The following is a 16,515-nucleotide window of genomic DNA, read 5'->3' as shown; positions in this document are numbered from 1 at the left end:
TGAGGAAAATGTAATGGGAAAGGGGCCTGGGCATCTAGCGGAGGTGGTGAAGGCCCGGTAGTTGGCGGAGGTTGGGGCCCCTAGGGAGGCTCCAACTGTACGGGGGAAGTATTATAGGGGATTCGGGGCGGGGCGGTCTGAACACCGCTTCGGGGCATCTAAGCCTTTCTCAGACTCAGCTTGACCCCAGGAAAATGGATTAAGCGATCACTAGGAGGAGCCTCTGCAGCTAGGAGCAGTCGGGAAATTGGAGGGTGGGTAGCCCTGGAAGGGAGGTTCAGACGCTTCCCTCGTGTGCCCCGGGGATGGAAAGGGCGTGTGTGGGGGCGGGGGGACGGGGAAGGCTACACCTTTGTGTTGTCTCTATATTTCTATTATTCGTCACCTTTTGCCGCTCCCTGGGTGCGCTAAAGTATCAGGTTGCAAATACAGAGAACAGGTAGACGTCAGCCTCTGCGAAGAACTTCCTAACCTTGTGCGCGTGGGTCCTGGCGAGCGGGGAGTGAGGAGGATCCAGCCTCCGCTCTCCGTCCCCCTTCAGTCCTCGAGAATTATGCTCTGAGCTGACGGGGGGGGGGTCGCCGGGGGTTGGGGTGAGGTGGCTGCAGGGACCCCCTCCGGTGAGGGGCGGGTGAGGAAGGGCTGGGCGGGTGGAGCGGAGCGGGACCCTGGCGGCCGTCTCCTGCTCGTCTTTGGCGCTGCGTCGGTGCCCCCGGCCTCGCGCTGCCAGCGCCGATCCTCCTCCCTCCCACAGTTTGCCAGCGAGCGCGGCTACCGCCCGCGCCCAGAGGAGCCGCCGGGGCCAAAACAGCAATTTGTTCCCAAACGAGTGAAGCAGGAGGCTCAGCACCCCCACTCTCTGGGAAACACAGCCATAGTCACCAGCATCGGAAAGGAGTGCCCCCTGCTCCACCCACCGCTCATTTGCGACAACAGCCGAAGCCCAGGCACCTGTATTAAAATGGACTGGTGCTTTGGGAGGAAAGGGAGGAAGCATCCTCCTTCCCAGTCCTCTGGCTCTGGGAATCTCGCTCCCAGGAAGAATGAGACTAAGGAGTCAGCAGACAGTGCTCCCCACCTCCACCCCACCCCCGCCAGCGTCCTGGGCTGCAAAGTAACTCCGCCCCTAGTCGCTCATCTAAGCCCCGCAAGCAACTTTCAGGCATTCGACTTTGGAGAGGGTGCAATTTAGGAGTCAGCTCACTTTGAAGACAGGAGGAGGCTGTGGTTGAAAGCACCCACCAACTTGGGAAACAGGCTACCTAGGTCTGAATATAGCTCTGCCACTTGCTGCTGTGTGATTTTCCTTCTGTGGCTCAATTTTCTTATTTGTGAAATACTACTTCAGAGAGTTGTTAGCATTAAAGGACCTAGAACAATGTGTGACATTTGCATCATGTAAATGTTTATTATCTGATTTTAAATCGTAGAGGAGTCCTGTGAATTTGGCAGAGTAGAGGCTACTTACACTCCATTTCACAAATGAGGAAGCAGAGGTAGAGATACATAGTTTTTACCAACTTGGTTACCTTGAGCAAGTCTTTCTTTCTCTATATCTTATTTGTCAATTACAGTTGACATTTTATATTAATTTCAGGTGTACAGCATACTGGTTAGACATTTATATAATTCATGAAGTGATCTCCCCGATTAGTCTAGTACCTGGCATTATACAGTTACTACAATATTATTGACTATATTCCTTATGCTATACCCTACTTTTTTAACAACCAATTTGTATTTCTTCATCCCTTCACCTTTTTCACCCAGTCCCCCAACCCCCTTCCCATCCGGTAATCATCATTTTGTTCTCTGTATACATGAGTCTGTTTCTGGTTTTTCTGTTCTTTAGATCTCTACCTAATACCTCAGGTCTTCTTGCCTTCTCCTTACACCTCATCCCTTTCTCCCCAAACATACACAAGGAGCAGGGACCCCTGTTCAGGATAGTAGGATGGGGGTTGGGGCAGGGTTGAAAAGTGAACAGAGAACTGGGAAATCAGGGAGCCCTGGCCTCCTCGCTATAATCTCCTTTTGCTCTGCCCTTCCCCCAACTCTTGACTCATCAGCCACAGTGGGGAGTCACAGGGAGGGGAAAGTTGAGGGAGAGCCCAGTTCAGAGACAGCTCAAAGCCATTGTCAACAAGAAGAAACTCAGGCGGCTTGTTTTGGAGCTGCCGTGGGAGGCCTGTGGGAGTATTATCTACAAAGGGAACAAGGAGAGAAGGGAAGAGCAAAGCAAGGAAAAAGCGCTCAAGACACAAAAGATAGATAAAGCCCCCAATCCCCTAGCACAGGCGGAGTCAGTCGCTGTGTGGGGGGTGAGAACAGGTGGCTGTCGAGGAAAAGAGCCCAGGGGCCCCTCCCCTCTAGTCACCTCTTCCCACTCTCTCCACCCTCCTTTCTGGAGATCCCCAGGTCAAGCTCTGCTTCTACGGTTGTGTTGTATGGTGGGAAAATCTCAGGCTTTCAAGTCAGACTACTCTGGGTTAGAATTCTAACTCTGCCACTGACCAGCTGGGTGACCTTGGGCAGGGATGGCGGGGGGTGTTCATCGAAAGAACATCAGTTCATTTGTGAAATGACCCTTTCTCAAAGGATTGTTGAGAGAACCTGTGATGAGCTTAGTTAAGCGGTAGCAATTGTTAAGCGATCCCCTGAGCACTTGCTCAGACGTTAGGTGCTAGGACCAGGGAAATGAGTTCAGGATTGAAAACTCACTGAAGGTTCTCCTTCCCCACCAAAAAAAAAAAAAAAACTAAACGTTTTAGAATACTTTGAGGTCTCCAGTATTTGGCCAGCCTTTGGCTCTCTCATTCTAGGCCATTCCTTTTCTTTTGGTGGATAATCCTAGCTAGTGTGAGTAAACCACAATAAACTTTCAAACAAGGGAATCCTGGGAGGTACATAGTTTTATTAACAGATAAAAAACTGTTTTATGTCTCATGGCTAGTAGTGGAGGAACTGGGTCTGAACCAAGATTTGACTAGGTTGGTAGCAGTTTGCTACTGTGGCACACAATTGGGGCGCTTTGTCCTGTGCTTTGGTAAGCAGCCTATGAAAAGGGGACAGTATGGTCATTTTGATGAGTGCTCACATAGTGACCTGTAGTGAGAGCCCGCTGTCAACAGCCACCTGGACTTCACGGCTGGACTGCAGGTCCCGCCTGCCTGCCACAGGGCAGCCTACCACAGTCCTGCCTGGAGCCAACAAGGGAGTGAATCAGCAATCTCCATCTCCATCTGTGTTCTAGCAGCACCAGAAAACGGGTTTGTTTGAAACCAAGTTAGAGAAAGCCTAACTGGGTTAAGTTGAAGAGACATAAAAAGGAGACCTGACTTTTCTGAGGAATCGGAGTGGGTGGTATTTGTTTCTGCTGTTTTGACGGCAGTGAAGGGGCGAGTGGGCTGGAGAACAGTTGTGCTGGTGGTAGTGATGGTAGGTGAGTTTCCTCACCCAGAAACATCTGCAGATAGTGTTTCTTCTTTGGTAAGGCGTAGCAAGACAGGTAATAAAACTCCCTCAGCACCTGTATGGAAATAACAGCCCCTGGCTCGCCCCTGGGAAACCCTGGCCCCCACTTCACTCCTGCATGCGGCTGTGCACTGATGACTGTTTACCCAGGTGAGTGCCATTAGTATCTGGCCTTCCCCAACCAGGGAGCTCAGAAACGGGACGAGGGTGTGTTTTTCTGACAGGTATGGCCAACAGACAAGAGGGGCTCCATTCTGGGGGGGATATGCACTCAGAAAAGCTACAAAAGGAATAAGATGACTGAATTATTTCTTTGGTGAATAAGGTCTGTATGGCTGGACATAAGGGATGTCTTTCATGTACTTTTTAACAGGGCAGAAGAGAGAGAAAAGCAAAGGAGTTATGGTGAGTGAACATGCAACTTGTCGTCGGTTAGCTCACACAGCGGGGTACTGCTCTGCAGCCTCTGGCTAAATCCTCCTCCAGGAAGAAGTTGCCACAGTCTCTAGTTTACAGTTCAGGAAGTGGTTCAGAGATGTTATTTGCCCAAGGTTAGCCACTCACACAGCCACCAAGTTGTGAAGGCAGAATTAAAATTCAAGTGTGTGTCTCAAAAGTCCAGGGTCTTTTCACTCTCGCGTGCTACCCAACCACCAGGCATGATTTCCAAGAGTTGAAGGAAGAGCTAAGAGCTCTGTTTCTTTAACCTGCAAAGTGGTTGAAAGCTGGAACTACTCATCTTTGCCTCAGAACTCAGCACAGTGCCTAACATAGTAAGTGGCTCAGTGTTTGAAGGAAAGAATGTGCTCAGGTGGCTAAGGCAACCAGAAGCCAAGCTTGACTGATTTTACAGAACGTTGTCTGGCCGCCATAATTATGGTCGGTACTCTGAACTGGTTAAAACAGTGACAAAATAGCTCCTTGTACCAGTTGGTGACCTCCACACGCACCGTTTTGGACCCGTATCTTCCATGAAGTACTCACAAGACTGTACCTGCCAAAGGATATAACCCTCACCCGGTGGGACAAGAAGGTGGGATGGATCCTATGAAGCAGTCAAGACAAACCCTCAGTTTGTTAGGTCAAATGCCAGAATTTCCAGGGGCAACAAGTCATTATTCTACTGACTTCCAAAAGTATAAGTTAGTTCACAGATTGAGAAGCCATGTATCCTGGCTTTTCCAGGTCACTCCAACCTAAAACAGTTTATCCTGTTTTCCCCCATACATACATTCATATTTACAAGACTGTATACCCTGGTTTGGGATTCTGAAATATAAGGTCACCCTATTTACAAACTACTGAAAAATACGTAATCAGCCCTTGTATAGTTCTAGTTTAAGCACAGGACCCAGCCCTTAAAGTGGTGCTTCCTCTATCTTACTCACAGAAGATAGTGTGGCTTTCATACGACATTACCTTGTATTGTTCTACCTTTATGTCTCAGTTGCTCCAACTAGTCTGTCAGCCCCCTGAAGGGCTTTGTTTTAGTTATCTTTCTCTCTCTGTAGCTTCCAGCTCAGCAACTATTCAAAGCACCTCCAAACATTGTTGGTGAGTGTAAATCCACGCATCTTTAAGAGTACTTTGTCAATAACTATGTGATCCAGCAATTCTACTCCTAGGAATTTATCCTAAAGACACACTCTCACAAATGAGGAATGACATATGTATTATGAGATGCTCATTTCAGTAATACTTATAGTAGCAAAACACTGAAAACCATCATTAGGGACTAGCTAAATTAATTATGATAAATATATACAATGGGATCTATCAGCCATAGAACGAATGAGGTATATTTACATGTACCAACACGCGAAGAGGTCTAAGTGGTATACATCCTTATGATGTATGTGTGCCAGTATACCAAATCCCTGGAGGGAATCACAAGGAACTTAAAGAGTATTTGCCTCAGGGGGAGGGGACAAATGGTCCGGAGTGGGATGAAGGCTTCTTTTTCATCATATGTGCTTTTGAACTGTTTATTTTTTTAAATATATATATACATTTTTTCCCTTAAAACAAAAACTAGTTATAAAAAGTGAGAACAAGTGGAAAAAGCAAGTTGATTAGGAGAATGCATAGTATGATTCCCATTTATATGAAAGAAAGAAAAAATATATTTGCATGTTTGAATTTAGAAAATTTGTGGAAAGATATATAAGAAACTTATCAGTGGGACAAGATGAGGGAGGACTTTTTTACTTTCCATTATGCATACTTTTGTACCTCTTTAAAAAAACTCATCTGTATTACTTTTTTAAAAAGTGAATTTTAAGAACTGCCATAAGTAAGAGGCCTAGTAGGAAATATCTGATGTTCATAATGAAGCCATGCTAATTTAAATGTTCTCTCTCAAGTGGCACATAACTGCCAGAGCTAAATAATCTGAGGTTTCAAGTCCTACCTCTAAGTTGGGAAAGGGCAAGACATTTATCTCTAAGAGGAACTGGAAAGGGAAGGAAAAATGATGAATATGTAGGATCTCTTTGAACAGCCGGTGGGAGCTGCCAAGGTTTCGGAGCCTCCCTTCTCTTGGGAAGCCTAGAGCTATTCTGGGGAGCAAGGAATGGGCTGCACTACTCAAACTTACGATAAACCTAACTTCTTTTCGTTTAAGAAAGTCAAACGGCAAATTTAGGAGAATATCTATAACATGAGATCCTAAATGAATTAAGGTTTAGACATATCATTTAAATAAAGAATTGTAGACTGCATATAGTATGATGCCTCTTTTTATAAAAACAGAACGAAAAATAAAAAAAACCTATATATCCATGGGTATATGCACATATGTATATGCTTTGAAAAAGGTCTACAAGGGTATACACCAAATCGTTAATAGTTATTACCCCTGTGGAACAGAATGGGAAGGTGGAAAACTTTAACTTTTTCCTTTTACATTTCTGTATTATTTGATATTTTAAATACTTTTTTTTAATTAACAAAATGTAGAAAAATCTTCATTTTCAAACTTTTTACGGTCATAGAAAAAATCTTCTAATATTTTTCTATAAGGAGATTTTAATTTTGATTTCAAGGCATTGTGACAAACAGTGGCTTCCCATCTGTCTGAGTGGTTAAATACTGTCTTGCCTAGATACAGGGATAGACCTCATAATCCCTTCAAGGTTGCTTCAATCTCTGGATTTCCTATAAAGTAAGGTAAGCAATTAATCAGAAAAGCAGGCCTTTTTCCTGACATCCAGCAGGCTAATGGTGATGTTGGACAAATTCCCAAAAATGAGGTGATAAGCCTGTTAGAAAATGGCTTCCCAGCACTCCTTGACTACTGTTTTCATTACTAAAAGTCAGTTCTCTCTGTCTCTCTCTCTGTCTCTCTCTCTGTCTCTCTCTCTCTCTGTCTCTCTCTCTCTCTCTCTCTCTCAATCTGTTCAACCAACCTGAACCCTGGCAGCTCAGCTTCAGCCAAAGAGCCAGGGGAAGCCCTGAGGCAGCTAAATTCTGCACCACTGCCACTTCTAGTTTCAGCTTCAGACTTGGGAAGACAAATGCTGGAGAAATAAATAGCTCTGCTGTTATTAAACCATAGATTCTGGGGGTGTGTGGGGTGGGGTGGAGGGGTCTGGCACCAATGCCACCTGCTATATGCAAGAGCCCAATTATACTGTTACATTCACTACTCCTGTCAAGGGACAGGCAGTGGAGGAGAGGGGTGCTGTATAACCTTTGGTTGCCTGGGAGAGCCGTTGGCAGCTGTGGTTTTTCTAAACTGGTAAGCTCTCCTTTAGAAAGTCACCATTCCCTATCCTACGAATCTTTCCCACAGGAATAGCTGCATTTGCTCATCCTGGCTTTCACATTTTAATTTGGTTCTGAAGTTAAGCAGTGGACAAACGGCTGAGCAATCAGACACCCTCATTTAAGCCCCAAATGTTCAAGAGACTTCTACCCCATGAGGTCCAAAGGAAAACAGATAATGAAGTCACTTGCTGCTGGAAAACAAATGTGGGAACATTTATGCAGTTTTTATTTATTCAACTATAAAGATTGCAGCAATTTTTTGATGGGTAACAGATTAACACTAATTATATTGCTATAAATTTGTTCAGGATCAGACTAGGATTCAGGAAAAAGGGAGAATAACAACAAAAATCTTCAAACACTGAAATAAAGAAATACTTCCCCCCTCTTTAAACTTTAATTAAATGCTACTTTCCCACGGACTTCCCTTGACTGGTTTGCAGTCTAAGGTAATAGGAAACAAGGCTTTAGGCATTTTGAAGAAACAGCAGGTTAAGCTATGGGGCCAAGCAGGAGACTGAAACCCTGACCCGAGTGTCAATCTCAGGCACGTTCTAGGAGGAAAGGCAGATTCTCAAATATTTTCTAGTGTTCTTTGCTTTCCACCAATTACATTTCCCCTTCTCTGGCTAACTCAGTGCAGCACATATCCTCTCATTGCCTCTCCTGGTTACACTGTTGTTTAGAGGGAACCTGACAGCCATGTGTGGTGTCTGCCTGGAAAGGCAACAGGGCTAGCTCTGATCCATCTCTCCCTGAGAGCCTGAGCAGTAGGGGTTGCTGAGAAAGGCCTCTTCAGACAACCGAAAGGCCTGCTGCCCTGGGAAATACACTGCTTACCGTTGGGAAACCTGGCAACAGTGGCCTATGATTCCTGGTAGAAATGGCCAATCAGAATCAACCAATATCAGTGGGAAAGGTCAAGGGAAGACAGCTTACCCTCCAAAACTGGTAAAGAGGAAATAAGGAGAGAAGAAACCAAAAATATTTAGAATGGCATAAAAAGTGATATATGTAAACTTCTTTTTGTTATTAAATCTAACTATAAGTTTCCTAAAGTCCAGTTGCCAAGTTGAATTGTGTGGGATAGAGGAGAGAGGACAATGGGAATTCCCTTAAGAGTTCACAGCTTCAGAATGAGAGGTTCTGGGTTTGCGCTGGGGGAGCCCCTTTTTGAATGAGGGCTTGGGTGGGCTGGGATCCACGCTGGCTCCAGTTCCGATGGTCCCTGAAGAGGGAGCCTGGCCCCATTCACTAGTGTTTCCCGGTGCCTGGGGTGGCATACTCTGATACCTGGGACCGGATGAACACCATGAGCTATTTCTGTAATGACCCCCTTGGTTCGTGGGGTCACTGGACTTTTGGCCTTGTGGCCTGAAGCCTTGTCCGCCTCGTCTGTTCCCTGGCAACACCTAAGGATAAAAGAATACGCTGTTCAAAGAACTCTGCCATTACGGTGCCCCATCAGTTCCAGTTCAGTTTACAGGAGTATTCTGACAGCATAACTGTGGTAATTCCATGCATGGGACTCAGTTATCTCTCAAGATTCGCAGAATTCTGTCAGCCAATTCAACCTAGCCACTACATCAGAAATAATAAATCTTTCACTATTTTCTTCCCTGCCTTTCATCCCTAGGCTCTTCTCCACTGAATTGTTTACTTTTCTTTAGCTGGGAACAAGCTGAAGAAGGAAGAAATAACATTCTTTGGGTTGCTACAAGCCCTTAACTGGGCAATATCTTATCACATGTCTGAACCTTGCAGATCATAAGCCATTTATAAAGATAATGAACATTTGGAATAAAATAAACATTATGATCTGCTTTGCTATACATCATGAACCACACATTAAATCATACTGCTGTGACATGCAGTACAATTTCACATTACAACCCAGAAAGCTGATGGCATAGGATTTTTGTCCTCCAATTCCAATGTAATGCAGAATTACTGAAGAATCACTGACAGCATTGCCTTGAATTACTCGTGTATCTTTTTCAAACCAAGGAAAAGAAACTAAGGATAATCTTCAACTTTCTAGTGTTCACTCCACTGCACCAGGTTCGCTGTCTCTCCCTGACATAGTCTGTCTACATTGTGCTTCCAGGGATGTGCTGCTTCAGACACACTCTGGGCACCTGCCACGGTGGTGCTCGTCTACCTGGAGATGTGTGCACAACGCCCAGTGTGACTAATCCTACGACAGCTAGGATCACTGCCAACATCAAGCAAGTCAGCAGCCTTGGCAACAGAAAATCTAAACTGGCTGGTAGTGTGGAACATACATACCAAATGCTTTCTTTCTCTGGCACTAACTAGGGCTGGAGGGATTCAAAATAGGTGTGGAAGGGGAATAAAGACAGGAAGGTAATGTACTGAGCCGTCAGCATTCAAATTGTCACAATCTGGTGGCGTTCTTCCTAACTAGCTCAGTGTAGAAGCTAGGTTACCTTTCGATGAGGCTGGTAAGGCCGGCCACTGGAGTTTGCTATAGCTGCAGGAGTCTCTCCGGGTGCCGAGATTTTCTTGTTAGCACTTGTAAGGCTGGTAGCAGAGGCACAGGTGGAAGAGGAAGCAGCAGAGGCATCACATGAACTACTCAAGGACACAGATGTAACTGAGCTACATCGGGACCGGGCTGAATAGCTGTTCTTTGGATGGGACACTGAAACAGAAACATGAGAAATGTGTAGTCATAGGAAGAAAGAGCATGCAGGGTAAGGTTTCCCCTATTTCTCTATTTCAGCAATTTAAGATAAAGAACTGTCTACTTGAGTAATCCTAAAGAAAAGCTTATAAAATGGGTAGTAACAAGAAGGAAAATTTTCCTTCTGCCCTCTTCCTTCACTCCCTCCAACCCCCCGTTGCTTTGTAAAGGAACTCTTAGAGACAGGACAACAGTTTAAGATCAGAGTGACCCATCCCCTTAACCTACTAATGGCTTCTTGGCATGTTCTACTACCTAAATTCCTGGCTATGGCTCCAGCAGCTGACTAAGCCTAGGAACAATAATATGGGCCATATGTTCGGTTTCCTATGCAAGGAACAGACTTTGCAAAGAAAGAAAAAGGTAAAGAGCTAAATCATTTCCATTTGAATGATGCATGGTATAATCAAGGTTAGTTGATATGTATAGAACTAGTCTTTACAACAAATATGTATCTTCCTAAGATTCGTTCTGAAAAAATAACCCCAAACTCAAAATACGAATCTAGCTGAAAAATATTAACATTTTCAATTCAAATTTTCAGAATTCAATAGTTTAACACTGCCCCCTAAATTTTTTCATTGGCTTTAAGCCTGGACTAATGTTGAATTCACAATCATTGCCTAGGTCCAACATTTCAATTTTATACTGAGATGGAAAGAACAAAGGAGCTAAGCTTAGGGTTTGACTGGTATCGCAACAAACTGTTACCTTAGAGGCACACCACCCCCTTTAAAAAATTATTTTTATTTTTCAATTACAGTTGACAGTATTATTTTATATTAGTTTCAGGTGAACAGCTTAACGGACAGACATTTATATAATCTATGAAGTGACCCCCCCGAACCGACCCCCTTTTGAAGCTATTATTTAAGTACCTGTTATGTGCCAAGCAAAGCAGGTTTTGCTAGCTCCACTTTGGAGAGGAGTAAAATGAAGTTCCAGGAGGTCAGTGAGTCAAGGACTCAAACTTGGTTTAACTCCAGCGTCCCATGTTCTCTATACTACATATCATACACCTCTCAACTCAACAGAGAATGATGAAAAACTATTACTGCAAATTTAGGGAGCTAGAAAATACCCATCCTCAGGGCTCAAAACATATGCATTCACTGACTTCTTAAGGATCTCAGAGTTACTTTTCATAAAAACAAGAAAACAAAAACACAAGAGATACTAAGGAAGAATCAGTGGAGAAGCCAACCAGCAATTCAGTCTCTAATTAGTAGAGGGTGGTCTTCTCATCACCATCTCTAGTGCCCCAAATCTCTCACCATCTCACCTTGTCCAAATGAATCAATGCTCTTCTTTAGGGTCTCTACGTCACAGGTGAACCGGGCTACTCGTCCCAGATCCTCATCATATTTGCGTTCACTAACAAAGTGCTGGAGAAAAGGTAAAGAAAAGCCTCCAGATGAGACAAACAGTATACATGAAATCTGTAGCTTGCTATGTATGCATGAAACAATTATTTTCAACGGTCTTCTTTTTACTGCTTCGAAATTTGCTTAATAGCCATAATATTACCAATGCTGCGTGACTGACAAAATTCAGTCATTTTCTTAAGAGCCCGAAGAAAAGTCTATTAGGGAGCTTTATAAAATGCTACATGATGGTCAAAGCCCACTAAGTATCATCAAAAAAACTGTAGAGAAAGGAGCAAGAATTTATAGTAGAGGGCCATCTTTCCACTATTGGCTACTCTCCACATTGTTCCATTTTATACAGAAGCAGAGGCAGCAAAAATGCTCATAAGTTACAACAATGATTCCATTTAAATAGATGGTTTGATATTCAATAATAGAAACTTCCTTAGGAAATCCACTTCACATCTTTATAAAGTAGGATTTATTAGTCCTTGAAATAGGAACGATTTCTTGAGATGGAAAATCATTCATGTGAAAAGTCAACTTTACAAATGAGAAGTTTATGCTGCAAATAATTTAAACCTTTTAAGCAGACTAAGCTGAGAAGTAATCAACCCCTTGGGTCAAAAACTAACTATACTACAGAAATCGTGGGACTGCAAACATGTCAGAAATAAAGTATTTCTGGGGGTCCATTTCAATAAGCAATTTCTAAGGTAGACTGGAATCATTTTTTCAGGTGAAAAGGAGATGAAAACGTTAAAGGCCTGGATATAATCTCAAAGTATTGCACTCCTCCTCAAAGCAGTCCTCTAACTGGGGATTTTTGGATTTTCAGGGTTAGAATTGAATGCGTCAGAATCCTCAAGATGCATCTAGAAGCAATGAAAGGGAAAGGAAAAATAAAAATTACCTCTGGGCCTTGAAGCCATAAAGCCCCAGAGTATATTGTGGCTTAGGAAAGCACAAGAACCTCTGTAACAAAGCCTTCAGACATGTACTAATAGTCTGGGATTAATTCTGAAACAAATTCTAGAGTGTGTTGAGCCAAAGACATAACAGGAATGACGGAAATAAAATGATCTGGAAATAAGACATTTAAATTGCATAGCACCCACTTCAGTACACTGAAAACGTGGAGAGAAACAGATCCTTAGTCAGCCTGCAGAAATATTTCTAGCAGCTTTTCAACCACGTGGGAAGGGGAACAGATGAAACCTTGTAAGAGCCAGAATTCTTATCTAATTCCAAAGGGGTTTCTGGCTTCTCCCAGATAGTTGAATGAGACTGACTGGAATCAATGTGAGGAAGACTTTCTACAAAATTTAGTACTATAGTTTTAGTTAATCAGAAAATGGTAATTTAAAATTTGCATTGTTTTGCTATTCCACCCCAATAAAGTTTAAAGGGAAGGAGTGAGAGAAAAATGATGACCTAGGTTTGTGTGAAAGCCTGGGTCAGAACAATAACGAGAATACCTGTAAGGGTATTCTCCATCTATGTTTTTATTTTACAAAGGCTGTTATATAGCCTTCCATCTATGTTTTTATTTTACAAAGGCTGTTATATAGCCTCCTCAGTAAATATTCCTCTTAAATATGGCAATAAATCTCACGTATTCAAAAAGAACAGAGGTTAAGGGTTCAGGAGTAGGGAGGCGAACTTCCCTTGTTCATATAGTTCAGTTTATAAACAATTGTTTAGAATACCAGTGTCTACAACTACCCATGACTCTCTTAGATTCCCATGCATAGTCTCAGAAACACTGTTCTTTAGATAAGAATTTAAAATGTATGAGTGTTAAATCCAAGTAATCTTTATAAATAGATCACAGTATGATCAAAAACTCAAATTGCTCATTTTTCTCTATAAAATCAGAATCAACCAACCATTTAAATATTTACTGAACACCTACTATGTGCCAGGGTACTATGCTAGGCATTGGACACACAGCAGTTGCTGCCATTGTAAAGTTCACAATCTAGTGGGCAAGACTTAATTAAATATACATGGAATGTAAGTGCTATGAGGTCACAAAACAGGGGGATATATAAGGAAAATGAGTAGGTTGTGAGTGACTGTATGTGCTGGGAGTGGCACAGAGGGAAAAGAGTATTTTGGACATATGGAAAAGCATGTGCAGTAGCCCTCTCGCAGGAGGGAACAGGATACGTCTGTGGAAAGGACAAGTTAATATAGCTGGAGTACACAGAACAGGGGGGCATGGTGTGAAATGAAGGTGGTGGCAGAGCCAGACTGTACAGAACCTTACATCCCGTGTTAAGGATTATAGTCTTTCTCCTAAAAGCAATGGAAGCTTGAAGCAGGTTACTCTAGTATGAGGAACTCATTTGGAGGGATTGGGAGGGTGCGGTAATGGCAAAGTGCATGGGTAGAATCAGTGAAGAGGCTGTTACAGAAGTCCAAGCAAGAGATAATAGTAACTTGATCGTGATGGTGGTGGTGGAACTGTAGAGAAAAGGTCTGATCTGAGATTCACTAGGAAGTCAAATGGGCAAGGTCTGCTGAGAGATTTCATGTGGGAAAGGAGAAATTTCCTAAGGTTTCCAGTTTGGACAACTGGATAGGTGACAGAACCACTTACAGAGAAAGGGAACCAGGTGGAGGGCCACGTTTCGGAAGATCAAGAGTTCAACATATTAGACATGGCCATGAATTATGGAGATTTGCTACTTCAGTCCCCGAGGGGAAGAAGAAAGGCAGAAAAGAGAAGGAAGTTTTACCTTGATATCAGCTCTGAGCTCAACCAATTGCTCCTCTGACATTCGAACAGCCACATCAGTCATCTTCTTTAGAAGTTCGGCTTTCTTTTGTCGGCTGAGCAAAATTTCCACTGTAGAGGAAAAAGGAGTATAACTCTTATGTTCTGCTCAATGGATGAAGAACTGGAAGTATAGGCCTTGCAGTATGTATGTGGACAGCCAAAGGCTTAGCTGCCCACCCACCCAGAAAATGAAAATTCCAAAGGTCCAGTTTCCACCTTCTTGAAGGACTCTGAAGGCAGATAAATGGTACACTCTTTATGAATCATAAAGATGTAGAAATCATTTGTCATTTCTCTTTCTCCTCTACCCAGTCAAAAACATTTTTTATCAAGAAGTATGTAAATTAAACAGAAATATGCACACATGGTAAAAAATAAATTCACCTAGAATAAATGAGTGTGAAATGAAGTGTCCCTCCCTCCCTCCTTCTGACTTTGTGGTCCCCTCCCCAAAGGAAACCACTGTTAACAATATCTTACGTATGCTTCCAAATATGTTCTACGCCTATACAACATATCTCTCTCTCCCTTTCTTCTCTCCTTACACATGGGAATATATCATATACATGATCCTTCCTTTACCTGAGCTATCTTTACTTAATACACCTTGAAGTTCAATTCCTATTGACATATTGGATGGCCCTCACTGTTTAACAGCCACTTGGTATTCTACTGTGTGGACATACCACGATTATTTACCAAGTTCCTTGATGGATATGTAGGTTCTTTATAGCCTTTTAAGAAGCATCTTCTTTGGCATGCTCCCAGATGTGTAACTCAAATATGACTATGGAGGACAACAAACAATTTAAAAAATATACTTCTCAGAGTCGAGAGTCAGGGGCCACAGAGGACATGGGCAAAAGAAATCCTCCTAGGAAGCAGAACTAGGGTCTGCCAGATGAGCCAAGGGACCTTCTGTTCCACCAGGGCAAGGACTCTGCTATTTCTGTCCAGTGAGATTTGATCACTGCTTTTCCAAGTGGGAAGTTTTACTATAATTCTCTCTTCTTTCTCTATCTATGTAATATTGGAAGACGGATATTTAACTTTTCTTTTAGTTTATGGGACCCCAGACCATACTGCACTATATCCAGACCTGTTGGAAGATCTGAAATTCCTTAGAAGTCCTGGACTTTGAGCTGGATATATTAACTAAGACTTTGGAAGTGACGCTATTGAGGAGAAGGTGAGTGTGTTCTCATTTTGGAAAAAGAAGGATGTTGGATAACTGAGGGGAAAACTGTAGCAAAGACTGTTAGTGACGGCATATCCATGCTCTCTCTTCTTCCTCCTACCAGAAGTCCAGTGTTGTTGGGTACCAATCTGCTTAGGTAAAAATCTACATTTACCTGGCTTTGCTACAGATAAGACAGTCATGTGATACAGTCTGGCCATTGAGATCTAAGCACAACTCACAGGACAAGGTTTACGCAAAGCTCTTTAAAGGAGTCTTAGCTGGCATGTAACATTTTGCCTCTCCTCAACCGAAGACTTAGGAAGTGTCTTTGATCATAAACACACTCCAAGGATGGCTAGGTAGAAGGACAGAGAAGCCTGGGTCCCTGGTGTCATTTTGGAGATGCCCTTCAACCCTGGATCACTTACCTCTGGACTTTCCATTTCATGAGAGAAAAATAAAGTCACATTTATTTAGGCCACTCTGTTGCATGCATGCAAACTCAATTCCTAACTGTTATACACAGAATCTTGTAACCTACTGTGAAATTAGCCAAATTTATGTTAGGTAAAAAAGACCTGAACCTCCTTAGCAAGTTTACTTAGCCTGATTGCCACATATATGCCACCCACAGTTGCCCATACCCACGTCAGGTTAATCAGTAAGAGCACACTTTCCCAATAAGTTAAGAACGTGTCTACAAAAGTTTCTCAACACCAAGGCCCAACAGCTACAAATGATCTATTGGTCTGGTTCCCAAGATAAAACCTATTTGCCATTTGTATCAAATTCACTTTCTCTCAGCTCCAGCATTCTAGGATTCTAAGACAAAATTATAGATCTCAATGTGGAGAAAATGTGTCAAGTAAAGATTTCTACACATATCAGATTAACTCAAAGAACCTAATTATATGACTTCGGGCAAGTCACATTTTTCCCCAAAGAACTAGTTTATTCATTTATAAAATTAAAACAAACCAACCAAAAAAGGGAACCCTAACCACCTCATAAAGTTGACATGAAGATCACATATGAATGCATGAAGAAACTGTGAAGTACTATGAATGTATACATTAATAAAACTACCATGTATAAAAAAGAAAAGAGCACTTTCTCGACAGTACTGGTAAATGAGTGATTACATTACTGTCATCGAGAACCAGGATTTTTTGCATGGGAGAAAGAAGATACAGATATAAAATTGATGAAGTAAAACTGTAGCTCTGAATTTGAT

General features: G+C 42.7%; 1 protein-coding gene across 4 annotated transcripts in view; it reads right to left on the bottom strand.

Annotated features, from left to right (window-relative positions):
- Positions 1 to 1,803: 1,803 nt before the first annotated feature.
- Positions 1,804 to 16,515, bottom strand: part of SPATS2 (spermatogenesis associated serine rich 2) — a 106,661-nt gene continuing 91,949 nt past the window's right edge. For all 4 annotated transcript variants that reach the window (XM_033117456.1, XM_033117457.1, XM_033117458.1 and 1 more), the window contains 4 exons: positions 14,061 to 14,170; positions 11,232 to 11,334; positions 9,693 to 9,907; positions 1,804 to 8,654 (listed from right to left, as the gene is read on the bottom strand). In XM_033117456.1, the coding sequence (XP_032973347.1) occupies positions 8,358 to 8,654; positions 9,693 to 9,907; positions 11,232 to 11,334; positions 14,061 to 14,170 (725 nt within the window). In that variant the 3' untranslated portion in view covers positions 1,804 to 8,357. The remainder of the gene's footprint in view (positions 8,655 to 9,692; positions 9,908 to 11,231; positions 11,335 to 14,060; positions 14,171 to 16,515) is intronic.

This window comes from Rhinolophus ferrumequinum, chromosome 10, assembly GCF_004115265.2.
Source record: "Rhinolophus ferrumequinum isolate MPI-CBG mRhiFer1 chromosome 10, mRhiFer1_v1.p, whole genome shotgun sequence".
Taxonomy (NCBI): Eukaryota; Metazoa; Chordata; class Mammalia; order Chiroptera; family Rhinolophidae; genus Rhinolophus; species Rhinolophus ferrumequinum.
Note: the sequence above shows the minus strand (reverse complement) of the source record. Positions and strands in the feature narration are given on the sequence as shown.